The sequence below is a fragment of the Perca fluviatilis genome, chromosome 12, assembly GCF_010015445.1.
Source record: "Perca fluviatilis chromosome 12, GENO_Pfluv_1.0, whole genome shotgun sequence".
NCBI lineage: Eukaryota > Metazoa > Chordata > Actinopteri > Perciformes > Percidae > Perca > Perca fluviatilis.
The window spans coordinates 6,147,656-6,174,852 of record NC_053123.1 but is presented as its reverse complement, the minus strand read 5'-3'; the positions used below and the strand labels follow the sequence as shown (position 1 = coordinate 6,174,852).

General features: G+C 40.4%; 1 protein-coding gene across 1 annotated transcript in view; it reads right to left on the bottom strand.

Moving 5' to 3' along the window:
- The window catches only part of col5a2a (collagen, type V, alpha 2a), a 79,814-nt gene extending 53,533 nt beyond the window's left edge, over positions 1–26,281 (bottom strand). Inside the window, exon 1 of the mRNA XM_039817710.1 lies at positions 26,014–26,281. Within this exon, the coding sequence (XP_039673644.1) occupies positions 26,014–26,104 (91 nt within the window). The 5' untranslated portion in view covers positions 26,105–26,281. The remainder of the gene's footprint in view (positions 1–26,013) is intronic.
- Between the last annotated feature and the right edge of the window lie 916 nt (positions 26,282–27,197).

Genomic DNA, 27,197 nt, shown 5'->3' with positions numbered 1-27,197 from the left:
ACCCCTCGACAGGCTCGCCGTCATAGTCTACTAATTTATATACGGGAGGTGTACGGGGAATACGTTCGGTCACTGTAAAGACTTCGTCCGTAAAACTCTGCTCGTATTTTTTATCGAAAACGCCTCTCACTTTCGACAGACGGACCAGATCTCCTTTCTTAAAAGCCATCTTTATTTTATTCCTGCGACGAGAGGCAAAGGTGCCGTACAGATTGTGGAACACTTGATCGGTGTTCTCCGCTGTGACCTCCATAGGAGTCATTTTAATAGAGGTGTGATAACTGTTATTATAACTCTGTACCAGGTCTGGTAAGACGTCGAGGTATCGTCTGGTGTTGTGAGCGGTAAAATATTTATACATCGGGGAGTTTTTCAGAGTGCGGTTGTAACGCTCAACAACCGACGCTTTTAAGTCACTCGCCCGTCCTAAAATGTTTGATGTTGTGTTTCTTCATCAGAGTCTCAAATTTCTTGTTGAAAAACTCTTTTCCGGCATCCGTTTGTAGCTTTAGAGGTATTAAACTTTCTTGAAACACCGACTGAAATGCTTTTACCACTTCGAGGGCAGTCTTCCTGTCCCCGCGCACATATGCTTTTTTCGAAAATACATCTATGACGGTCAGTAAATAATTAAATCCGTCATTATGTTCTGCCAAGGCTTGCATGTCACAGAGATCGGCTTGGAATTGATTTAAAGGCTTAGTAACAAACACTCGGTTTCTCTTGAAATGTACTCTGGCAGGCTTATGCAATGTATAAGCATCTTGCTCTGCTAAAAATCTCTAACTTCCTGAACACTGACATTTTCGCCAGTCTCATCCTTTACACCCTGGCGAGTCGTTTTACACCTCCATAGCTGGCTGGATTTAGAGGATCGTAATACACTTTTTCCATCACGTTTCTCTGCCATCCTTTCCTCTGAGACCTCAACAGTTCTCTAAGACATCCGTATGCAAGAATGAGTCTTTATTCATTTCTTTTTTTTTTTTTTTTTTTTTTTTACAAAAGATTGTAGATACAACATGTCATTCAAGTTTTGTTGAAAAGAAATATTCAAGGATACACACTGGATTACATATGTTAAAAACACTGTGATATTTTGTTGAAAAGAAAAATACAATTCTTAAAACAGATATAAAGATAAAAAAAAAATATTCAAAGATACATGCAGGTTACATATGTTTAAAAGTAAATGTCACGCATTTAAAAACGTGATTTTTTTTTTTTTTTTTGGTTTTGTTTTCCGTTCTAAATATGGTAAAATATAACTCTTATGAGTCCTCATAACACTCGGTGACCAAACGCAGTTGGAAGATTTTCACAGAATCCTGACCAATCAAATTGTCGTACATCTCGGTGATGGGATCAAAGATCTTCTTTGCTAGTTTCAGTTCATGTAGTAGCGTCTCTGCTACCATGCGCCTCTGAAATCTTCTGTTTCGATGGTTGCGTAACAGACGCGTTGAATAGCTGGAATGAAACGAGGTGTTATGAGTCTTTTCATCAAACGATAGAAGTTGTCCCCGTAAAAGTTGTCAGCCAATGCTTCCAGGCAGTCATGCTGCCTCTGGCTCGGATGCTCAATCGTGCATCCATGACACAGAGCCCGTCTGTCTTTGTGTATAATCAAGTTGAGAAGGTGAAAAACGGCTGATTTGACGGTGTCGATGAGGACAGAAGATACCCACCCATCGGTCTCATCTTCCTGGCAGTCCTCCTGTTTGTCCGGATTAGGGCTTTCAGGGCTCTCCTCCTCCTCCTCCATCTCATCCTCCTCCACTGAGGAAGGAGGACCTTCCGACTCCTCCGACTCCTTCTCCGACTCTGAATCGTCCTCCAGCGACTCCTCCTCACAGACCACTTTAGCAGGGTTTCCCTCCTCAGATTGACTGTCCGGAGGCATGTCAAATGTCTCAGACTCCCGTATAGCAGTGTAGGCAGCGTTCAGCTTCATAATCGCATAATCCACCCTGTCTGTCCGGGGAGCGGGCGGGCCTTGGAGGTCATGCCCGTCTGTCTCTGAGGAGGTGAAGAGGACCCGTGGTGTAAGTGTTTTTGTCCAGGGTGTAAGGGGTCTCTTTGTTGCTGAGTCGAACATTGTTGTAATCTTTCTTTCTTCCCCGTTGAACATCTTACCATGTTCTGTCACTGTCTGCTTCAGTCTTTATACTATTGTAAGGGGGTGTGGTTAGGAAAATTCTGGAACGGGGGGTAGTTTGGAAACTTCTGGAAAAAAGGTGTGGTATGGGCGTGGTTAAAAAAAAAAATTCAAAAGTTTAGAGTTTTTTTCACAACCAGTGTATTTTTCCATCCGCGCTGCTATGGAAGAGATTGGTTAATCTATCCCCCACCTCCATCAGTCTGTCAGCCCATTCCAATGCTGGTAAAGGCAAGCACGGTTCTGAATAAGCCGCACTCTGTATTAAATCTTTGCAAAACAAAGAGGTCACAGGATCCGTTGTTTCCGAATCTCTGGAGAGCAGAAGGGCCTGGAACCACCAGCGCCCACCGCCTGTGCTAACAGAGGGCCATGTTGATCCACAGATGATGTTCATCTTAAACAGGTCGCTATCGCTGGGATAATTATCCATTCTAGGACGCTCCCCCTCGGGCTTGTCTTCAGTGCTGCTACCGATGTTCACCGACACTTCCTCCTCTTTACATTCTATCAAAACAGTCTGAGTCTCTTTATCCTGAGTAGCGGTAGTCGGGTTCTCGGAGTTGCTCTGATCAGTACCAAATTGTAGGATCGTCTTCATCACCCCCCAGTCGTCAAAGCTCATTTTCACCATGACTGTAGAAGGAGTCAGCATCTCCCCTTCCTTCAACTGATAAAAGCAAAGTTCACCTTCTTCATACTTGAAGACATACCCCCAGGCCCCACACATACCACTAGCTTGTAGAGGCCATTCTTCATGCAGAGATTCTGACGGGGGCATCTGGCTACGGCACAGATACACTACACATTTCTTTGGAGCTCCGGGTGTCGTAACAGAATCTTGGAACATTGTTATTGGAGTCTCACAGATCAGCGAAGAAGCCCACCGGCTGGAAGTGCCTCCTTGGTACGGACTCAATGGAGCGGTTACTTCTTCAGCAGACATCTCTCTCGCAGCGTTACTCAAACTTACATTCATGCTGTGTGTAGAATGAAAAACCTATCTTTCTCTGTTTCAAACGGGGAAGAAACCCTTTTTATGCTCAAAATTTAACGCTACACCCCTCTTCTCTCACTGGATCATTTCAAACACATCCGGATATTTCATCTCTAACGCTCATTGGATCATTTAAATGAAACATTTTTCTACTTCCTGTGACGCCCTCATTGCAGCACTTAACACACGTCATTTCCGGGACACGCCTTCCTTCTAGAAGCTTCCAGAACAGACCAGTCACACACACCTGGAAGGCATCAATCACTTTCTGACAGGTCGTGACCTCTTGACCCCCCAGGTCAAAAGGTCATCCATCAAAATCCCACATACCAAAGTGACAGAAACCTCCTCCTTATATCTCTAACAGATTTGGTTTTGTTGTTTTCGGTTTTGGTGTTTCTTCCCTTGTCTTTAAATGTTATAGTTTTTTTTCTTTTCTCACTTTTGCTTATTCAATTTTTTTCATTTTTTTTCTCTCATGTATTCTCTCTCAAATATTGTGAATAATTCTAGAACTATGAATGTCATCGTGAGTTTAAATCTACTGCATGCGCTCTTGCAATATAGTATAAAAAACTGAATCCAACAATTGTGAAAAATGCTTAAAAATATACTCAGAATGATAAAAAAAAAGTAACAATGGCATTTCTGTTTTAAGTTTCCTTATGACTTTTTACACATTGCTGGGACATCTGTCCACCTCAAGACGTGTGTGTATATTATATTCTATATGTCAAAGCATTCTGGTTTTGGGGTCTGACTAAAGGTCAGGTACAGGTCTGACTCACATTAAGAACACACTTGGATGCCCTCAAGTCAACTGTGAATGATTCGTCGCAGTGAGACTCAAACATGGCCTCTCCCACCCAGCTGTGTTAGCCGAGGCCGACAGCTTTTATCCGTGTATATTTTAGAAGATCAACACTCCAGCTAGCAAATACAACCTGAAGGTTTTCTCAGCTATCCTTGTTCTGTCAGCCGCAAACGTGTTTGACGACGTTAACAACAAAACATAGTTCAGAAATGAAAATGTCCTGCCTTTAACATCTCTTTGTCTAAGTTGTGGCCTATCCAAATGAAAACCAGCACTTCCTGGAACGCAGAGTGCATTTCTCTTCATTTGTGGAGCTGCTTGGAAGAACTTTAGCCATGAATCTTGGTTTTTGGAAAGCAAACTTCTTTTTTTCTTTTTTACTATGCTGATCTGTTTTTTGGGGTTTCACAAGAACAAGCGTAGCTGTTCTCCTCTGCTTTAGTTCTTATGTGTGACTGGATTCAAATTCTAGTTAACATGTCCTTATATTGTTTCTTAAGCTTTAAAAACGCTGCATTAGGCTACCTCTTGTTGGGATCTCATTCAGGCAAGTATTATCTTCACAGTTAAACTGGGTGTAACTTTAGTCTTTTTCTGAGACATTGCTGAGACATAAAAGCGTAAAACACCAGAGATGTCTGGCCACATAGCTGGAGAGTGATTTTTTTTTTTTTTCCTTTTGGGTTTTAAGAGATTTCAAACACTGCGTGTTGGAAGAGTTTGAAATTTACTGGAAGAGAAGTGTGGTTTTCAGAGCGGTCTTAAAAAAAAAAACACCACAAGCCTTGAGGAGGAGTTAGGAGAGGGACGTTCACTTTTTCCCCTCCTCTCAGCTAATTCGCTGCAGGTTGCACACTTTTCCACAGACGCTGTAAAAGCTCGGTTTAACCGTGACAACGGTGAAAAGGCACGCTCCCTTTCCGACGGTGACTGCTTGATCTGGATTTTCCACCAGTCAGCGAAGCTGGCAGACGGTTTCCTCTCCTGGTTTAAAACATGGAGCCTGGAGCGCTTCAACATGACTCACGTGTCTACCCGTGCCAAGCATTTAGCGCACTACAGCAGACGGATAACAATATAAAGTCATCGCTGGGGCCGGACTGTGGCATAGGCAGTATAGGCAAACGCTAGGGGCGCCGTCTGTCCAAAGAAGTACTGAAAAGTTAAAGATAATAAAAAAAAAAAAACATTGAATGTAGTGGAAAAAAGCGCAAAAAAAGGTTGAAGAAGCAACAAAAATGTCAGACAAGCGTCAAAAACGTTGAAAAACGCATCAGAAACGTGACAAAAACAGCTAATATCTTGCCTAGGGCACCAAAGTGGTTAAGCTGTGGTCATGGCACACATCCAGAAGAAGGAAAAAAAAGAGAGAACCTGTGAAACCTACTATCAAATTTTGATGTAGCTGGCAAATGTGAGGAGACAAGATAGTTTATGGATTTTCCTTGGCTAATATGGGAAAAAAAAAACTCATAAACATGCAGTGTTCGGGGAGAATCTTTTGCAGCCACAAGCGGAGGGGCTAGAAAATGACCTTATGGAAACGATGAGTCATATAAAGCTGGAACTCTCATTTCCTTGAGAAAAAAAAAAAAGATGAGTGGATCCAAGTGCAGCCCCCCAAACTGAGAGAGATACAGATACAGAGAGATAGTGGCCACTGCACGGGTTATGAAACCAGACCATGTAGGACATTTGTTTCCATTCTTGTTTCCGAACAAGTTCTTCATTGCAGTGAGAGTAACCGACACGGTTAATGCCGTTAGAGGAGTACAGCCTGATTCCTAGTCCAGATGCAGATGAGTTACAGCTGCTGAGGGGTGGCTCTGCAGCAGCTGCACTTTCCTGCTTTAAAACGCCTTGTGTCATGCCCAAACATAAATCTTTCCTCTGTGAAGGACCTTTAGCTCAACCCGTGATTGGTCCACGGATAAAGCTGTCCAGAGAAGCAGCCGTTCCACAAAAAAAATAAACATCAGCCAAGGCCTTCTTTTGCCACATTAGCCCAAAAAGTTAAAAAAAAATGTCAACAGTGTTTTTGTATCAAAGTGAATCAAGGTCCTGTGATTTCCCCTCACCCTATCTCCTTTATAAAAACCCTATCTCCTTTATAAAAAAAAAAAAAAAATGGAGAAGCATCCTGTCGGTTTAATATTCTGAAGCATGGAGGATTGGCTGTAGTGTTCACACACACATACACAGCTGGAAATCAGTAAAAAATAACGCTCTAGTTTGAACATGCCTGGGCTTCCACAAACAAAGCTCAGTATATCGAGGGAGGGGGTAGGAAGCTCAGGCCAGGAAAGTTGAAATTTAATAAGTAGCTTGCTGATTACATGTCTAGGCTTTTCCATCAACAGGCCCAATCTCCAATCTCCAAAATCTCCAATCTTTTATAGAGGCAACCACAGCTACGAGCTTTTCCTATTCCATGTTCAGGCCTGGGAGGGTTGCGGTCCTGCTAAATTACACCCCCCTCCCCCCCCCCCCCGCGCTTCTTTATCTATTAAACTGACTCATCGCTTTCTGTTGAATGGGATTTGATTCATCTCATTCGTAATGCTGCACGTATTAGAGCAAAACTGGTAGTCTAAATCTGCATCTCAAACTTTTTCACATCAAGGACTCCAAAACTGGCACAAATTAGACCACGGACCCTCAATGGATGAGATTTTGTCCCAGGGTCCCCCCATCTGATTGGATTTTTACTTTTAGATGTTTAATTACAGAAAGTGAATAAAATCCATGACCAAAATAGTCATACGTTCTGTCACTGTTACTTATGGATGGAATTTAGTTGAAAATAAATGATTCCCCTTTTTGTTGCGGACCCCCTGGAGCCCCCTCAAGAAAAACTGGGTGTCCCTGGAACCCACTTTGGGAACCACTGACATACAACCTAAGCTTTTCTGAGTTCAACTAAATTAGCTGTAGAGGGGGAACATAAAAAAAAGTGAATTGTGCATGTGGCCACATATTCTCAAGCATCGGTCACTGCCAGTGTATGAAATATTGTGGCCAAGATCCATAGTCCTTACAGTTGTACCAATCAAACAGGTTCTGTGTCTCCATGCCATATGGGAAATGTGATTTACAGCATGTTTGTGTACTCATTATGAACTAACTTTTCTGTGCGACAGATGGCATGCCCTAAAATGAGTCATTTGCTTTAATTAGAGAATTAGAAAACCTGAGCTGTTGAAATGGAAATGCAAGCACCTACACAGTAAATGTTCCTCAAACCCACACAAAGAAAGGCTGGACCTAACCTGACTCCGCCAGATGGATTGCTCGGCATATCCATCTGGGAACTTTCCGTTGGAGAACTTTTGGGAAGGGGCAAAAATACTGGTTAGCTGATTGGATAAACCATCTGTCTATCACCAGCTATGTCAAATCAACCAATCAGATCAAACTCTTGCCGAAACCAGTCGGGAGAAGAGCAAAAACATCTTTTCCTCCGAGAAAAGCCTCCAGTGCCGTTTTTTTTTTTCTCTTCTTTCAATGAAGGAATACTTTCTAATTTGGATGAAACTTGCGCGTTAGCTACGCTCAGCTCATCCGTGGAAGCTGCCATGTTGTTTAGACTAACAGTCGCTTTTCGTTGCGTCACACGTAAACCAGCCTCAAAACCAACGCTGATTGGTTGGTCGTTGTGGCGAACGGCTCCACATTTTCTCTATCTCAAGATGCCAGACTGCGAGTAGAAAACTGGAGCTCGCGAGATCAGGACGGTCTCACGAGGTTAGGCTGGACCCTCCAGGCTCAAAGTTCAAAACCAAGGCAATCTTTTTCTGGTCCGGCATTAAATGTACTCAGAATAAACAGATAACACTTTACTTGAAGGTATCTACATAAGAGTGACATGACACTGTTATGAACACATGACACTGTCATGACACATGAACCCTAACCCTAACTTCATGACAAAATCTGAATGACACTATGTCATAAACGTTTATGAATTGTTTATAATGTTTATGACATGTTCATGACAGTGTCATGTCACTCTTATGTAGATACCTTCAAGTAAAGTGTAACCGAATAAACTTTTTATGTGAAATCCTGTCTACTGCAGCAAAGAAGACAAGGTCCACAGTGGAGTGGTGATCGGGCCGCATTTTTCTGTCAGAGCCCGGCCCGCGTCCGTAACCGAGCCCGACCCGACCCCGACAATCTCATTTTTTTTTCTCATATTAATGACACATGTACGTTTTTGTTTATGTGGAAAGCCCACTTTCATTGAGCATCTGTAGGAAGGCATTCGGAAATGTCAACAGATGAGCGCATCAGCGCACACGGGGCAACAAGCGCACATTAACACAGGCGCGCACAAGAGGCCCAATAATAAGCTGCTTTTAATTTAAAATGTTTAATTCCTTATCGCGCTGATGTGACCGAGCCCGACCCGACCCCGAACATCATTTCTTAATATCTGTCGGAGCCCGGCACGGCCCGTCGGGTACCGTCTTGTATGTCTTTTATTCATGTGGATGATTCTTCTGCTCAGGTTACTCTGTGACCATTTATGTTCTTAATGTTTGCTTTCTTTTCTCTGCTTTTCTGCATCACATACGTCTCATGTGACATGTGAAAGGCAGTGTTGTTTAGTAAATATCATATACTCTGCATTACTTTATCATACCAAACGTGGAATGGAAACACTCGTGTTTACGGCAGCATCCTTCTTTATGTTCTAGTTCATGAACCTTGAACAGCTACGGTGAAGCATCCTTAATGGTCCGCTGACTTTCAGCAGTCCCATCACTGTAAAGTCACTTGTACTTCCACACAAACGCAATCATTTCACATTTTGCAAAAAAAAAAAAATATATATATATATATATATAACAATATAATCCAATAGCCTTCTATTAAAAATAATGTGTTCATTTCAATTGCAACACAACCAACTAAACTGGCAGTCTATAACTGCAGGTAAGGTTATTGTTGCCTGTGTGTCAGTGTGGAGTTGCCTCGGGAGTACAGAACAAAGCAGCACAACATGACTGAACGTCACACAAAGTCCTGGTAAACTGTCAAACATATGCTTTTCATATCCTCTCAAGCTAGATCCAGTGCACATTGATCAAATTAAATAACACCCACTGACACACTTCATCACATGTAAACAATGTGCGAGATGTACCCAATAGACACAAAATAGTGTATGTTTTTGCAATAATGTACATTAAACTACTGAGTCAGTTTCTATAGACGGCTTGGCCATTAGGTCTGACTATATAATCAGCAAAAGCAGAACGTTTTCTATGGTGTGTGTGTGTGTGTGTGTGTGTGTGTGTGTGTGTGTGTGTAGTTTGGACAGCGTTCAATATTGAATATTAATAAACTGAATAAAACTAAACAACCGCACGATAAAGGTTAAGGGGGAAAAATCGCTGGCAAAATGCTGGCTTCAAGAAAAGCCCTGCTCAAATTCACTCAGAGAGTTTCGCTAAGAGGAATCTCACTAAAAAGGCTATTTTTTGCCAACACTAGATATTAAACAAAAGACAGACAATATATCATATTAAGTTGCTGTGAGCTGTACATTAACCACTTCTAAGTATAGACAGAAGATAACGTTATGTTCTAGCCTGACCGGGCAAAGAGAGCTCTCTTCTTTTGTCTCACTCAGTTGTGTAAGTGTGCTAACTTATGACACTAATAACATTACTGCCGGCAAAATACTTTTGCTAATTAAATCCATACTTTAACGTTATTAAATCCATGCTTCAACATTACTTTGGTGTACATAATAGGCGCAAACAAAATATATTGTAGAGCACATACAATCAGCTAATCTCCATGGATACATTTGTATAATAAACTTTCTAATACTGTATCAATTAACAGTATTACATTTGGCCGGTCCATGTACAAGCAGGTATGCAGCAAAGGAAAATGGGTGACGTCAAACATTCCAGTTTAGCCGAGCAGAGCGTTAACATATACAAGGGGTCAGAGCGCCCTGGTGTTTAACATCAACTGAGCACATAGCCAGATGTGAAAGAATAAACTGTAGTCTGAGTCTGTAAGCAGAGGAACTCAGAGACAAGTTGTTTCCTGCACAATATGCAATATGCTGACTGAAACACAGCCTAATACAATGAAGGCTAGGGTTTCGGGCCTTTTGTATTTAAAAAAAGAAACAAAAAAGAAGTAAATTTAAAGTATATCTGGAGATGTGACTAGAGACAATATAGCTACATACTGCAGGTGTATCTAGAGTGAAAAAAGTATTATTGTTGCTGTGGGTGTCTTCTCATCTGTATTCTTTCATCTTACTTCCACTAAGAGTTCCATAAAATTATGACTTGTGAATTTATACACAACCAACTTTGGAAATTTTTTTTTGCTGATTATCAAAAATGCACATCCTGTGAGCGTTGACATTATAATGCTTACATCATTTTAATGCCAGAAAAGCTCCTACCCTAAATGTAATCGTATTGGTGTCAGTCAGTGTGTGTCTGTTAAAGGGTCACTTCAGCCAAATCGCAAAAGTCTTTTCTCACGTACCCCTTGTGGTATCTAGCCATGTATATCAATTCAATTCGACTCAATAAGGTTTAAGATATCTGTCTTTAAAAAACTGCTGCCACCACAATAAAAGGGAGGTGAATTTACTTTTGGCTTGTATTCAAAGCAGACTCAAAAGACGGAAATAAACAGTGCTGCTGTTACTCTTGATAATCAACAGACCTCGCTATCGCCATTTTTCATTTAAGCTACTTTCCATCAAAGAAATAGTCCCTCTGAAAACTGATGACAGCATATTCTGTAGATTATCCTGAGAAATCTTAGTGGAAATTTCTTCCAATGTCATTTTTTGATGCTGTTGGCGGAAATCTCAGAGATTGATTTCTCATAACCTCAGCATGAATTCTGAAATGATGTACTAGACACTATAAATGTTTGTTTTTTTGAGTGATTTGGGTTGACCAACAGTAACACACATCCCATCTGTTTTCTGCTTTTCCAAGTGCAGACCGAGGTGCTGGCAGGAAATGTCTCTTTCCTCTCTTTGCATTTCACTTTGAATATGTGAGGAACGTAGTCGCAGGCGGTTGCATTAAAACATCTTGTTCACCATTCCCCTAGCGCAGTCTTGTGGCTTTTCTGCTGTCTCAGTCACTCATCGGACAACGCAGTAGGCCTACAACGTATTGTCACAACTTAAAGGGTAAGACTTCATTTTTAACCATTTCTAACCATCTAAATGCTGACTTGCAAAAGCCAAATAACGGAATACACATGTCCAAGCATTATCATTCTTCAGGTCAGGAAGGTTTTTAAAGTTGTTTCGTGAGGCGTCCTGTATGGCTGGTGGGGAGCAACCTCAAAGGCAAAAGATTTATTGCCTCCACATTTTGTCTGACCTCATTGCTACAGCAGTTTAGGGATGCTGCATCCACTCCTCACCAAATGGCTGCCGAAGGCTCCGTTTTAAATCCCCTCTTTTTCTTTCGCATTAGCCTGTGTTTTCTCATATCCCTGTCAAGCTCTCCAATCTCCCTTTCTTTCTCCTTATCCCTATCAAAGCACACTGTTTTTTGGACTCCACGCTCCTGTTTTTTTCCCTTTGGTGCTCTGTTCTTTTCCATTTAGTTATTTTAATAGCTCAGAGAAATGATGCAACTGCTAGGCCACGACACCAGCATATCCTGTATCATATGTGCAGCCCCTCAGGCAAAGGATGGTCTCCCTAAATATTTACAGTTTTAACAGGACTGCATAGTGTGAGGACACATATGTGAGGAGTTTTAGCTGGTGCATTTATCCAATGTCCAAAAAAAATTATAAAATGTAAATGTCCAATAATGTTTGCAACAACAGAATACATGTCACTATGGGACTAACTCCCCTTAAACAGCCAAAAAAAAAGACCTTAATCATATTTTAAAGGTCCCATGTTATGCTCATTTTCAGGTTCATACTTGCATTTTGGGTTTCGACTTGCACATGTTTACATGCTTTAATGTTCAAAAAACATTATATTTTTCTTATACTCTGTCTGAATATACCTGTATTCACTCTCTGTCTGAAACGCTCTGTTTTAGCGCCTGTCTCTTTAAAACCCCCTCCTGAAAAAGCCCAGTCCGCTCTGATTGGTCAACGTTTATGGGCCTTCCGCATCTGCGCTCTATAGTCTCTGCACCGTCATTGCAGCCGGGGAACGACTGTGACAGCATTGTTGCAGCACTTTCTACACACACATATATATATATATATATATATATATATATATAGTATAGTATAGTTGTGACATCACAACCGTACAGATGTCGTGATGGCTCGTTTTAATGGCACCGTTTCTGAATACAGGCTGTGTGCATTTCTCTGTAGATTGAGCATTTTGATTCTTTCTCAGGATTTAGCACCTCGACCTGCTTTGTAATCGAAAAAGACTTTTTAAAATATGGGACCTTTTTAAGGTACACACACCCACACCCACACACACACCCCTGAATGTAAACCAAAAGTCCATTCATGTCCCTTACATTATCTCATTAATAAAATATAATCAAAAATATATTTCAATACTTACTAATTCCATGAATGTTTTACTTAAAACTTTTTTAAGTTGAATGGGTTTCAATGTATAAATAGAAGTAGAAAGGGGAGTGAATACAGGACTTTATGCAGAAAATTGCATCATGTTCAAAACAAACCCACAGCTGGAAGATGCTTGTTGGAAACAGTATTCGACACAATTGTATTTACAGTAATGCAATTGTCCAAATGGGTTGCAGTCCTGAAACTCGAACACAAAGCCAATGTTATGGAAAGGCTTTTGGAAGCACCGCGTGAATCTGTAAAGAAAATAGTTTCTGAGCAGATATTTACGCCAAAGATTCCTCAAAACATTTTGATTTTAAGCTTGCTTTGGAGTTAGCCCAATATCATCTCTGAAATGGAAACCATGACTTAATTCCAGGTGAGCTACATCAACTGTTCCCCCAGGCACTTCACAGAGACATCTAGTATTACTTTGCTTTGATAATGAGCATCAGTTATTATTCTAACAGCAACTGTGAGTGTAAGCAAAACATAGAGGGATAACAGCTTAGGCAGTTTCCAATGATTGGCTCTCCACACCTGGGCCTGTCATTAGTTGTAGAAGACTTATCCTTATTTAAAGAGAAACTAGGCGGGGGCTCAACTCGCCAGAAGCCAGCGTTAGCTGTGGTAAATACTGGCCTGATAACTGAGTCCGAGAGGGAGGGGGTCGACACTGTGAGGCCCCTAACTGTGGTGACTTCACTCAAGCTGAAGTCCCGGGGGATACAGAATTTATCACTTTCTCTTTATTGCTCAATGGAGCCCTTGAAGTTTACGACCTGCATTTTCGTAAATGCTGGAGGCAGACACAGACAGAGAGAGGCGATGAGGTCAGAGGGGCACTGGTATGATGCATTTTAGTGTAGTGAGGTCACTGAACCCAGGCAAAAGGACTGGCCACATGGGTGTCTTCTGAAAAGGTTTCATCTGTGAAACTTATTGGAGATACAATATTAGCTTTGACAGATATTTAGGTACAGGTGTATATGTTGACAGATTATTAACAATAAGATGTACGTTTACATGCACACCAATATTCCACTATTATTCTTAATATGACATTATTCCAAATTTGATAAATCATGTCATGTAAACAGCATATTCCGGTTGGATATTCCAATAAAGGCCTTTTTCCGAATATATAGCATTTTCCGATTAAGACATGTGGGTTATTCCGGTATTATTCTGGTTTTAGAGGCATTCCTTGGACATGTATACAGCTCATTTGGAATCTGCGTCTCAATCTGGATTTTACCGCAGTTTACAGCCTCCTGTCTGTTTATGGCTTATGGGCTGCAGACCCGATAAGAAGGAGAAACACAGTAACTTTTAAACGTCATCAAAGACTTGGATATCAAGGTTTTTGGATATTGGCACACATCGCTATGCCGACCTTTTCAAGAAGCTGGTTGAAGGAATGAAAGAGGGACGCTGTGTTCACACGGTCCAGCAAGTCCACCGACTCTGGTAAACTTTGCAAAAGTCTTGTTTTGCACGGCTACATGTAAACAGGAATATTAGTGGGATATTCACTTTCATTAGCCATGTAAACAGCTTAGTTGGAATATCGTCTTTTTCAGAATTAGGGCAAAAACCAGAATATTATGTGCATGTAAACATCGTTCGTGTCTCTGTTACATAGCTTGTCCACCAGAGACTACTTACAAATTGATTTTGCAACTGTAACTTTGAGTAACAAAATTAAAGAAAGCCTTACCAAAAAAGTTGATTTGTTTATTAAATTGCATCTTTATCAGATTAAAAAAACAAAAAAAATCTCAAATACTGATCTCAGTTTCTATAAAATCGGCATCAATACAACACCAGAATGAATCTGCAATGTGCAACTTTACATGCAAACTTAGAAACACATTTTAATACTTATAATTCTAGTACCATTGTTTTACAAACTGACATTTTTTTTTTACAGTTCAGGCCTTCTTTACAATAATGCTGATGGAACCATGCTGTTACTAATAGCCCACTCTACCAACAGCTGAATGGTCAATGAATGGAGTTGGTGGATTCAGTGTTAAAGCTGTGCCAGGCGGTGTTACAGTGTCTTCAGATCAGGGACAGTGGTGAATAGAATATAATCATAACCATAGGCAATGATGTCCAAAATCCTTTCCTCTATCTGTTAAAGAATTATTAAATAAAAGCTCTGTATGCAGCACTAATGGACTTCTGGTTACTAACAGAGCCAGTCTACAATTACATTAGCATTAGCTGCTGTGTAGGAGCAAGTTATATAACCTTCAATTTATCAATTTAACGCTTCTTGTTCTTGTTCTGAATTTTGCTGACAGTCTAGCATACGTCTTTGTTACTTTTGAGATGAGAAATCAAATGCTAAAATGCCATACTACCTAATACAATTTCATGTTTTGTGAAGGAAATTAAGTCCAAATTTAGTTGTAGTTGAATCAGCATATAAGTAAATACACACACACACACACACACACACACACACACACACACACACACAGTGACCTGTTTGTCTCTAATGAGAGAAGTATGAGAGGAATATTCCCTCCCATGTCCAAACTGCATCGACCAATGAAGCACTACTTTACTAACATCTTGAGAGCGTTCCTGCAATGTCATGAGTGCCAAGCACAGGCTTATATCTTGGCAGATCTGCTGCAGTTTGTTTGCTGCAACTCCTCCCTTCTATCAGTAACAGTTGCATACTTTATTCAGCATGTCATCAGCAGCTGGGTGAGCCTGAGAAATGTCTTCCCAAAAAAGGCAGACTCCAACCAGAAAGAGAGGCTATTTGTCGTCTTCAATTCTAAAGATTTAATCTAATTTGATTAAAAGAATACTTTTTTTTTTATATTTTGAGCACAGACAGATGTTGGACACAGTGTACACTTCCTATACTTTTGTCCATAACATGTCCTTAAATAAGTGAACTTATTATTTTAATTGTCCATAGGGGAAGGCAGGCATTCACACTCAAACAATAATCTTTAAAAACAGTGTTTTAATCTTGTGTTTGTCTTATCTTCTGACCATGAATCACAATGGTCATTAACAACAACAACCAGAGCCGAAACATGTGCTTTTACAGAGGAAATTCCAGTTTGACATGACTTCCTGTGCTGGAGTTGGACCAGAGTATTGCGATTTACAGGGGGTAGAGAATCAGACTACACAAGTTTTAGCCCTTAATGACACGTACCAAACAATCTTCTGGGCTTCCCTCATTGCCGCGTCTTCCACACCTTTTCACATTCTCACTTTTGTTTTTCTCTCCCTTTCCTGCCCTGTTACAGATTCTAGCTCGTATCCTCTTCCCCTGTCTTGACTCCTCTCTGTCCTCTTCCTCCTCTTTTCTCTGTCAGCCCTGTGTTCTTTCCACCCTGATCTGCAGCTGCGCTTCTCTTCCCATTCAATCCCCTTCAATCCCCCCGCTTCTTATAGATCTGGAATTATGATGAAATTAAGTTTTCTCCTGCCCGGTTTCATTCCACGTTTAAAGCTAAACCCCTAAATACCAGGCCACATCAGTGAAAGGCTTAGAACCAAGAGAAGCCATGCAATTAAAAAAAAAAGAAATCAAGTCAAAGCCTATACTTAGAGCTCTTATTTAGCCCAGGTAAATACAGACTGACATGATGCACAACACAGTTCTAGCTGTGTAAACCTGAGGTATTTGTTAGTGTGGAACTGGTGGCTGAATAAGTGAAGCATTAGAGAAAATGTCTATACACCACAGCAAGTACAAGGTTCTTCTGCAGGAAACTGTTTTTCTCCAAAAACTCATGTGGCTTTGCTTTAATCCTTAAGTATATTTACAAATGCAAAGTGCTAGTATACAGTATGACGCATATGGATATCATTTTCAAACTAAGAGACTGTAAACGACCATGCCAGCGTTTGGATTTGTTGTTCTTCTGGTTCAAATGTTCCTAACTTTTCCTCAATGTACTGTAAACAATTAAAAGCTGGAGCAGTAGGGACGCTTGATGTGTGAAGCCTGCTAGCTGACTCTTTAAAACGAAATTACCATATTTAATGTTAGCTTTGCCACTTTAACTGGTTTTGAAAAACTCAGTGTCTTTGAGCCACTTCTCTGCAGGAGCCTTTTACTCATTTGGTGAAATCATCTTAAATGGTAGCCATGAGTCACCGTCGGCTACAAGCAGACATTTCCACATCTCAATGGTCTGGCTCCGTGTGAGCCATGTTTGTTCGGGAACACTGACTGGACATTGCGGCCAGTGGGTAAGGGGCAGCACAGACTCGCATTGTGTTAAAAGAATGCTCCCTTCTCTCTTCTGAATAACTTACTTCCTTACTGGACATGTCACAACCCAAAAGATGCATCTTTTGAGCAGGGGCGGAGCGGGAGGGTGGATACTGAGACTCCAACCCCGAATGTTTTCTCAAAAGCCCAAACTCCTTCAGATTTTAAAAAAACGCATCCTTTTACCTAAACGACATTATAGGTCCGTTTCCAAAGACTCTGAAAAACGACGTATTCAACCGTTTTATTTACTGCTGCATGGTGGCGGTTCAATCATGTTATCGTAGCATAACCGTTGCCATTTAAACACGTAGTAAATGTTGGGAAACTAAATTAGTTAAGTTGAGGCAACAAAAAACTAAGTTAGGGTTAGTAAAACAGGGATTGGGGTTAGGGTTACTGGGGTAGGGGTTAGGGTTAGAAAATGTGATGTAATGTGACGCTATGAGCTGCTTGTTTAATCGACCCATATGGCCGTTTTCTGGGTGGAAACGGGCTGTTTTTAAAATACCTTTAACTGTTCTATGCTACTATTATTATTACTACTAGCTAGAAATATAATTGAGTGAATGTTCTTTTGGGGATTTTTGATTTACAGTTAGAGCAGCCCAGATTATTATTGGATGGATTCAAATATATAGCAGATTTATAACATTATATTAATTTTTTAATTATCATTATAACATTGATTGTGTGAACTCTACTCTAACATAGTAGAAAAAAAAACAACAAAAAGGTGTCAAGATTAGTAATGCAGTTTACCACTTCTGGCTTCGCCCCTGCTTTTGAGTCTGTTACATGAATCTGAACAAGCAATGCCAATTTTGATGCAATGATCCAATGAAAAAGAAAAGCTATCTTTTTAACACTTCTGATTGTCTTTGTGCTTCACGGAGCTCATTGTGTTCCCGGCTAATACATGCATCTGCTCTGCACACACTATGAGTTTTATGGTAGATGTCATTTTAAGAAACATCATCCCCTCTGCTGAATTCTGGCAGTGCTGCATAGTAAAGACTCCAGCTAACTAAACCTAATGTCTTTTCCTTCTGAACATGAGCCTCTTGGAGATTTTCTATGTTTGTAATATGGAAGATTCACATGCACATGCATTATAATGATTCATTGTGCCATTGATCATCTCTGTTTTAAGACTGTATTCCATTGATCTGGTAGAGAAATATGGAGAGCACAAGACACATCTTGACAGTGAACAGGGGATTCCCAAAATATGTGGTCCAACTCAGTCAAGGCATCCATCATACATCAAGTAAAAAATAAGTCCACTGTTTTATAAAGTTCTGAGAAATACAGCATGCCAGAGCTCGCTGATAATGATGCAATGCCTTTAGCTTTAATCCCAAACAGTGCAGTGGTTCTCAACTAGAAATGAATCATGTGTAAGACAACGTACAATTTAATATTATTACTTTTCACAGACTGCAGTAATGTAATTCCCCCTTCTTCAGCTCCACTACAAGAAGACCACCTGGAGACGAAAATGACCTCGAGGCATTTCACCGTCGAGCCAATCAGATGTCCAACAAGTTGTTAAGAGCCTAAACATAACTGAGGCCAGATTGCTAACCCTTGTCACCCATGCAGCTCCACTGGCTCACCCGCTGTGGTTGTAGTATACACAACCTTGCTACAACTTAGAATTTAGGTTGGACCATAACCTGCAATTATGGCTGACTGTCACCATGTTGTGGCGTTTAAACAAGTAGTGCCTGAGAATTTTTTTTAAAGAATTTATGAGGGGAAGGTTACATCTAAAGAAATATGGGCGTTACTTGCTATTAAAATGCCATCAAATTTGAGGCCAAGTATGCTACTACTATATATTAAGGTCTGTCTAAAGGTTAACTGTAACATGGGGAAATGTGTGCATGACTCAATCATTGCTTATATTACTGACAATGACACTCTCCTTTGCTCAATTGGAATATTCACTCAGCAGCAACTTTAATCAGATTCTGCTGAATCACTACCTGGCCCAAAGCACTTCACCACACACAGAGAGAGAGGGGTTCCCAGATGGGACCTAACATCTCTTGAAATTGGAAGATTTAAAGCAATTACAGCAGCCTTTGAAATAGTGACCAGATATGTTCAGAGGGAGGGCTGTATTACACGAAGACCTGCCAACCTGCAGAGGATAAGCTCCAAAGGGCAAACGTCCTCCTGATCTTCTAGAAAAACTACAACCAGCTGTATCAACACTCACTGTACAGGCAAAGTGCGCTGTGCACCAGAAACAGCAGGCTTTCTCAAAGGCATTAACATGACTGTTCTGTTTGTTTTCCTGGCATGTGGGGATGGACAATATTACTTTTTAATTGTAAAGAGAGATATGTGTCTAAATTAGATGACAAAAAACAATCATCTATTATATTTCTATCAACAATACTTTCATTAACAATTAAAGAGGTACTCCACCAATTTAGTATTGCACCATAAAGTCAGGGGACCCACAAGAGTGAGATTCAAGAAAAAAGACTATTTGACTATTTCAAAATTGAAATAGCAGTGGCTGAGATATCCTTTTAGTCCATAGAATGGGTCAAGCTACAAAAATGCTTAATCCTGCATTTCCCATGATGCAACACAGTAGCATCTTTCTTCAGACCCTACTTGCCTCATATATGCCCACTTCTTTCAATCCTCACACCTCCAGATTGTTATACAGACTTTTCATTAAAAATAAAATAAACTCTGAAGCCCAAGCTGAGATAACCCTAACATCATCATAAATTTGTGGAGTGTGCCTTTAAAGGTCTCCATATTGTAAAAAGTGAGATTTCCATGTGTTTTTATTATTATAAAGCAGGTAGAGATGCTACATAAATACTGTGAAAGTTTTAAAATGCTCTATCCACAGAGAAATGCACCCAGCCTGTATTAAATCAACTGTGCCTTTAAACGAGCCGTCAGGACTTCAATCCGGTTGTGATGTCACAACTCTATTATACATAGGTAGAAAGTGGTGTTACAGTGCTGTTACAGTCATTCCCCGACTGCAATGACGGTGCAGAGAGCGCAGATACCTGCAAAAACAGTGACCAATCAGAGCAGACTGGGCTTTTTCGGGAGGGGGGCTTAAAGAGATGGGCATTTAAAAAGGAGCATTTCAGGCAAACGGTAAATACAGATCTATTCAGACAGATAGTATGAGAAAAATAAAGTTTTTTGAACATTAAAGCATGTAAACATGTTCTAGTAGAAACCCAAAAATACAAGTATGAACCTGAAAATGAGCATGATATGGGACCTTTAATTTTTACCTTTTTTCTACATTGATGGAATACACTATACACTGTGAACAGCACAAATATCAACCTGGAATTTGTTTTATTTATTCAATTACCACACATCACATGTAAATGTAGTGGCCAAGCTCTATAGGGAAGACTAGTATGAGCAAAGAGTTCCGGCACATTCTTAATTAGAATGAAATAAAGACAATTATAGCACTTGAGAATCCCAACCTGTTCTGTGTTTACGTTCTGTCCTGTCATCCTCCCACATGGACAGACAGAGAGGATGACAGGGCACATTGGTAACTAAGTGCCAATCAAGGGCCAGGAAGCCTGTCAGAGGGAGCTGTAATTGCATGTCTTTTTAAACAAATAGTTACTTTAACTTGAACCTGCGGAGGTGCTCAGTGTAACGATACAGGAGAAACTGCCACTACTTTTCACATCTATCCAAGCTCAACCCTATGGACAAGTTATGTCTTTCATCAACCGGTTAACGTCCTCCCCTTCCAACTGTATCTAAAGGCTAAGATGTTTCTTTTTTTATATTTTCCATATACTGCCAAAGCAGCTATTTTAACATCTGGAAGTCATCCCCCCCAGCCCAGGCCTCCATTTGCTGACTGCAATAATTTGGTTTATAAGTAGTTCCCATGGAGCAGTCCTCACAGGGACAATCTGCATTGAAAATCTATCAGCTCCATCATCTGTGCCACCGAGACGTCCAAGGATCACCGCTACAGGCGCTACATATCAGCCGACTGTTAAAACGTTGACTTCCTCCAACGTGTAACTCCAGACAATGTCCAATCTGGTGAGCGCGACCCCCTTAACTGTGGTAGAAAAGAGGCGTGTGATCAAGTCATAGCTCAGAAATGCAGCATGTGTTCCTAATCAAGGCCGTCTGTGGACCTGGTTGGATTCACATGTTTGGACGTTTCAGCTTTGGTAGAAAACAGCCCATTTGTTGCGATGTCAGTGATGTGGCAACAACAACTGGAACCAATTTGGATAACAAAGTGACCTCATGCAGGTTTTTTTGATTTGGAATACCAGATTTTTGCTTTCTGCTCATGTATTTCTCTAAGAGAGAGGGGGGGAAAATACGTTTTGAGTTGATTTGCGTTTTTTGGCTTTGATGAATATCAATAACCTGGTGATGATGGGACAAATGTTACAAACTGAAGCAATCCACTGGGTTCACAAAGTGTTTAGGCTCTTTGATGTTAGGCGCTAAGTGGCATCTTTGAAGATGTTTTACAGCTATGTCAGCGTGTGGGAGGAGCAATGTTCAACATACACATATTTCTATCTCAGGCTAAAACTGTTTGCACAGACTCCTGCTTTCTGTCAGCTAGAGTTAGAGTCAGTGATCTATTGCCGTTTCCTTTTCCATGATTACATCCCTAAACCTTACTCCAAATATGATTGGAACACTTCTGCTTCTTCCACTACAGGTTGTAGGTTATGTATGAGGGATGTACTATAGTATATTTCATCCTGGTAATCTATACTGGCGTCACCATTTCCAATTTTGAGCTTAAAGTCTGCCACTTGATCTCATTTGCCAACTTGTGTTCTTTTGCAAACTTTCTGCACATGTGCAGCCAGCCATATGACTTTCATTTTGAGCTGTGTAACTGTATTGACTGAAAAGAAAACTTAACATTTGTTTTCAACATGTTTTTAAATCTTCAAAGAACCATATTTGATTTTGTAAATTCCACCAAAGATATGGTTCCTCAGATCTCTTTACAATAACGTCCATGTCCTCAACATAGACTTTTGCGGACTTCTTTTTATTCTTCAGAATAGACTTTAAAACTTGTGTTGATTGTTTACTGAGACAATGAGACTGCTTGCATCAACATTCAACCACACTCAATTTGAAGTTTCATCTTTCCATATAAAGGTCCCAATTACATGGAGTGACATTGGTAATTGTAGCCATGTGCATTTGCAAGATTCCAGTGCTGCTCAACGTTTTTTAAGCAGTTTGAGTCAGCCCTGTCTCAATAACAATAGGTTCCCCTTAAAACTAAACTGCATTCACAATTACGTTTTAAAGGTCCAGTGTGTAACGTGTTTAGTTGTTCTTTATCAAAATCTGTGTTTCCCGTTCACAAACTTGTCCTTTTTCATGAATATTTACCTCCACCATCAATTCCAAGTATTCCTTTTGGCTTGAAATTTTACATTTGCGTTCGCATGAACTGGGGTAGACGCTCCATATTCATGCTCCATCTTGAAATACGTTAGCCAGTAAGGGACATACAGGACATACTGCTCCGCATTTCACGTTTTCGCTGTCCCATGATAAACTCACAGGTGCTGCTAACGCTGCTAACGGGTATCGTAGCTTCCCGGCCCCCGGCAAGTTTGAAGAAGGAAACATGGAGGACCACACGTATTCAAAATCCAAATTTCAGGAACAGGAGTCTTCTTCTATTCACCCAGAAAAAGAAAAAGGAGATTGAAAAGAGTAAGAGACCATCTTTTTGAAGCGTGAAGGCTACCGTAGCTGTAATACGTACTTTGAACTGCGTGGTGCGAGAGAGTTGATTGCGATATACGATCTCGATGCTAGATGGGAGAAATTCACACACATTGGACCTTTTTAAAGCAACACCAAAGCACTTTTCCTCTTCGGTCCGATCTGGCAAACTAGCATAGTGCGGTTATAGCTGATAGAGGGCCGCAAAGCGAATGCAGAAGCACCGTTCACCCTGTTACGAGTTGATGAAAAATGGAAACATTATTTTGAGAATCTTTGGTGTTGCTTTAAGGGAAATGAAGGATTACGTTTGTCCTTGACGTATCACATATACGTTTTCTAATCAAAGTCTGCGATAGTCTGCGTAGGAAGAAGGTTAGGGTGGATGGATGGATGGATGGGTCAAACTAAAACAGGACTTTCAACCACTTAGCCTTTACGTCAAGTACGTACGTAACGTACTTAACTTACATATGTAACTTAAATTAGGTAACAGACAACTTTTTTAACCTCCAATATTAAACCTAAATATTGTTTTCTAAATCTGACCAAATAGTTTGGTTGCCTAAACCTAACCAAGTACATTTGTTTCAGCAACGTTAAGCACGTGTTTAAAATGTTCGTTGGAAAATATCTTCCCTTGTATGGGAACGTCACTTTTTAAGAGACAGGGTTGGGTGAGTGCTTTAGGTTTAACCCTTGCGTTGTCCTTCTGGGTCAAAATTGAAAATGAACACTTTTGACGTTTTTTGTTACATATTTTGCAGCTTTAGAAAAACTGTTTGTCTCTTTTCGATGTTTAACTCGATGTTTAATATTTTTGTAGCATTATTTTCTGCGATTGTTTTCCACTACCACCATTATACACTAACAACAACTTATTACCACTATTTTTACACCATTGTTTTTGGAATTTATGGTCAATAAAGATCATTTAGCCTATATGAAATTATATATCATTTTTGAGTAAAACAGCAGAACGTATGAATTATTTTCACCAATATTTAAGATCAGAGGATGTTTGTGGATAATGACAGACTGTCAAAGTTAAGTCAGAATAATGCTATAAAATAAGTTAAACACCTAAAAGTCAATAAAATTAGTGAACTTATCCTTAATTTGACTTGTGAAGAGCATTTCGAGGAACCATCTGTGTTACTTTTGGGCAATTAGGTTGAAAGAAACCCAAATTTCTGCTATAGAAACTTTGAAAATGGGTCAAATTTGACCCAAAGACAATATAGTCTTGCATTGTACAGGCCTATCTCCATACCGCTGTGTCAGTGCTGGAGTGGTCTGGCTACTATTCTGGGATGGAGCAAAAAAAACGCTCTGGCTTGTTTGTATTTCTTTAAGCCAATCACAACCGCTGTGGGCGGCGCTAAACTCAGATAGCGGAAGTAGTGAGAAAGAAGGGACATGTCAGGCTTTATCCCAGCAATGTACATCCGTTTAGCCATACCAGGTTTAACGTGATATTACCATGATATTTGTGAGGGTCTTTGTTGAATTGTTGAGTGTGTTTCATGCTGTTCTCACAGCCCTTTATTGGTGGTTATATTTTCTATTCAAACTAAGCATACTAGCCAAAGAAATAGTTAAAAATGTGGACTGTAAAACGCAAAAAAGATTCTGCACATTAAAAACCAGTCCATACTAACTGGTCATTGTGTGGAACAAGCCATGAAAGCCCCCTCACACACACACACACACACACACACACACATGCACATTGTCTCAAAGCGCTGGTGAACCACATTTTCCCTTAGTCTACAGAAACCATGAACTTTCCACTGTTTTTATTTGGTCGAAATGAAATCTCCTCATCCGCCGCTATTCCATGGAAAGAAGCCTGCAACAGCACTGTGCTGTTCCACATGGACAAATATGGATGCAGACAGGATGGAGAATCTGATTAGAACAGAGCCACTTAGAACTTTAAAACTACATAACGCAAACATGCATTAAAAATACAACAAGAAAACATGTTTCCCAGGTCAGAACAGCAGAAAGCTATAGAGCTTGGGACAGTTCTATCCCTTCACCGTCCGGTAAAGTTTCCTTTTAATAGCTTGATTAATGTCCGTATATAATTCAGTGAGAATGCCCTATTTGTCAAATGCCAGCATTAGTATTAGAGCTAAATAACTTCTTTAAGCCTAAACGTTTAAGTTAAAGTGCAACACGAACAGTGTGAGACAAGTTTTGGGGCCTAACCTGCATTGACTACAGGGTAGCGTTCCATCTGGTGCCCCACTACCGCACGACTGTGTCTGCATTATGTGAAACCGATCCTAAAGAGTTAAGCCACCTCATTTTACATAATGATATAATGAAAAAACTGGTTAAAGTATCTAGAGGGAATGACAGCTTTTAAAAAAAAAAAAAAACAGTACTGTGTGTGCTGCACTGCTTAGCTCCACACTCCATCAGGGGCCCATTAAATGAACTTTCCAGTGCTCAGTGCGGCCCATGACATCATACGTATAGAAACAACACAAGCTCATGTGACGACACAAGGCATCAAACGCTCCAGTTGGAAAAAGAAAAAGGAAAAAAAAAAGAGGGGGAAGCACGGTTGAAGTAAAACAAGAACATTCAGGTGTTCTAGCTCTTGGCGTTGCCAGCTAAAGACATCAGCAGTACACCGAGTGAGAATCCAACAGCATCTCTCCTTCTCATGTCTCCTCACATCTGGCCTGAATTAACATGCAGGCTGCGTTGCCTCAGAGGCGCGTGAGCTCCGGTGCTGAAATTCTTTTTGCAGATGTACAGTGTAGTCCGAAGAGGGGGGAGGGGGGGTTGTGGTAACACTTTAATGAATGTTCCAAAGTGGTGAAGTATTGCAGAAACCGCAAAAGGTGTTCATTTCCCCTCCTCTGCACATTTCCAGTGCCTGAGGGTGACATCACTTGCAATCACTGACAGATGTCCACCAGGTCTGTTTCCTGACTTACATGGCTTGTTTGAATTGCAGATAATCCACAATAGAGCTACTCTCATCTCTTTTTAAATCTTCTCTAAGCTAGTCTTCAATAACCACGTAAGGTTGTGTCATCCCTGCCACAGATCTAACTTACATGTTCCATGCAGTCATTACATTATCAGCTGCTATCCAAATTGGAAAAAAAGGCAATTCCTAACAAGGCAATTGAGCAAATTGAGTTGTCATGTACGAGGAGACTTCACTCTGGCACAAAAGAAATCCAACGCAGGAAGGAGGAAATTAACAAATCGGTTTGTTTTATCAAAAGTGACTTCTCCCTTAATTTAGTGCACACTTAAAGGAGTTTCTGTTGCCTAAAACCACTCGGTGAAAAAAAGGAATTTGTGCAACTTAACCCAACTGCTTGTACAAGCACAAACAAGAAGTCCAAGCTAATGTTCCGTTAATTCAAAGGGCAACCATTAGAAACCTTCACACATTATACAGCAATTAGGCGTTAAAATAAACAGCAGAGGGCTTCACTTACCACTGTTCCCGTCTTGACATGTAACAATCAAAACCTGAGCTACGGAGACTACCAGAAAAAAGAAAGTCCTTAAATGCACAGAGCTCATCATGTCTATAGAAAAGACATGAGCCGTCCTTGTGCGTAAAGCAAGGGGGGAAAAGGATGAAAAGGCAACAAAAAAAAAAAAAAATGCTCAGGTTATCACTGCGCCACCATGAATACAAGAGTAGCTCTCCTTGTAAGCAGTAAGCAGACCCAGCCCAGACTGCGTGAGTGCTTTTTTTTGTGTAGTTACAGCTTTAAATGAGAAGAATGCTGGCCAGCCTAATTTTCCTCCCCCTTTTGTCAGCCCTCTCCCATAGCCATCCTCTCACAGGCTTTTGTGGCTGTGGGAGAACTACACCCATGTTCACAAGTTCTCATACTTTCCAGTCTTTCTTTCTGTCTGTCTAGATATCTCACAATGTACTAGTCTTTAACTCCAGTTCACAGTAAAAGATGCAAGGGAACAGATAAGGAAAAATGACTTTGGTTTGTTTGGAGGTGTCACTGATTTTTTTTTGTCTTCAGAAGTGGTTGCTAAGCGCGATCATAAAACTGCTGTTTTATTGCTGTCTCTGGGGCACCAAACAAGACACACAGTATTAGCTCAGTCCTTTTTTTTTTTTACTGGGCAATTAAATATAATAATAGAGTTTATAACTGCTGTTTTCTGAGGAGAAATTGTAGTCCAGGAATTGTAGCATATGTCGATTTGTTTGCTTATAAAATCAGTGGCATCTCTTTAGTTGCCCTGTTCTTAGTCAAAAGTGCAGAAAGAGAGATAAAAAGCAAACTGAAACTGTGTGTGTGTGTGTGTGTGTGTGTGTGTGTGTGTGTGTGTGTGTGTGTGTGTGTGTGTGTGTGTGTGTGTGTGTGTGTGAGACAGTCTGTGTGGGTGGCCATGAATGTAGGTGGTCATGATAGGGAATCCAGAGTGTAAATTTAGAGACAGGTCTGAGGTCAACACCTCTTGACTTATGGCGAGAACATGGAATCCACCCACAGTGCTAATACCAGTTTGAAATCTGATTAGAGTCCAATGTTTTAAATAACTAAGAGCAATATTAGCTCTGTCAGATTAGTGTGATGCATATTGTGTCAGTGTGAAATACCAATAAGGCTATGTCTAAAATTCTCAATCTGGACCCTAACTATACCAT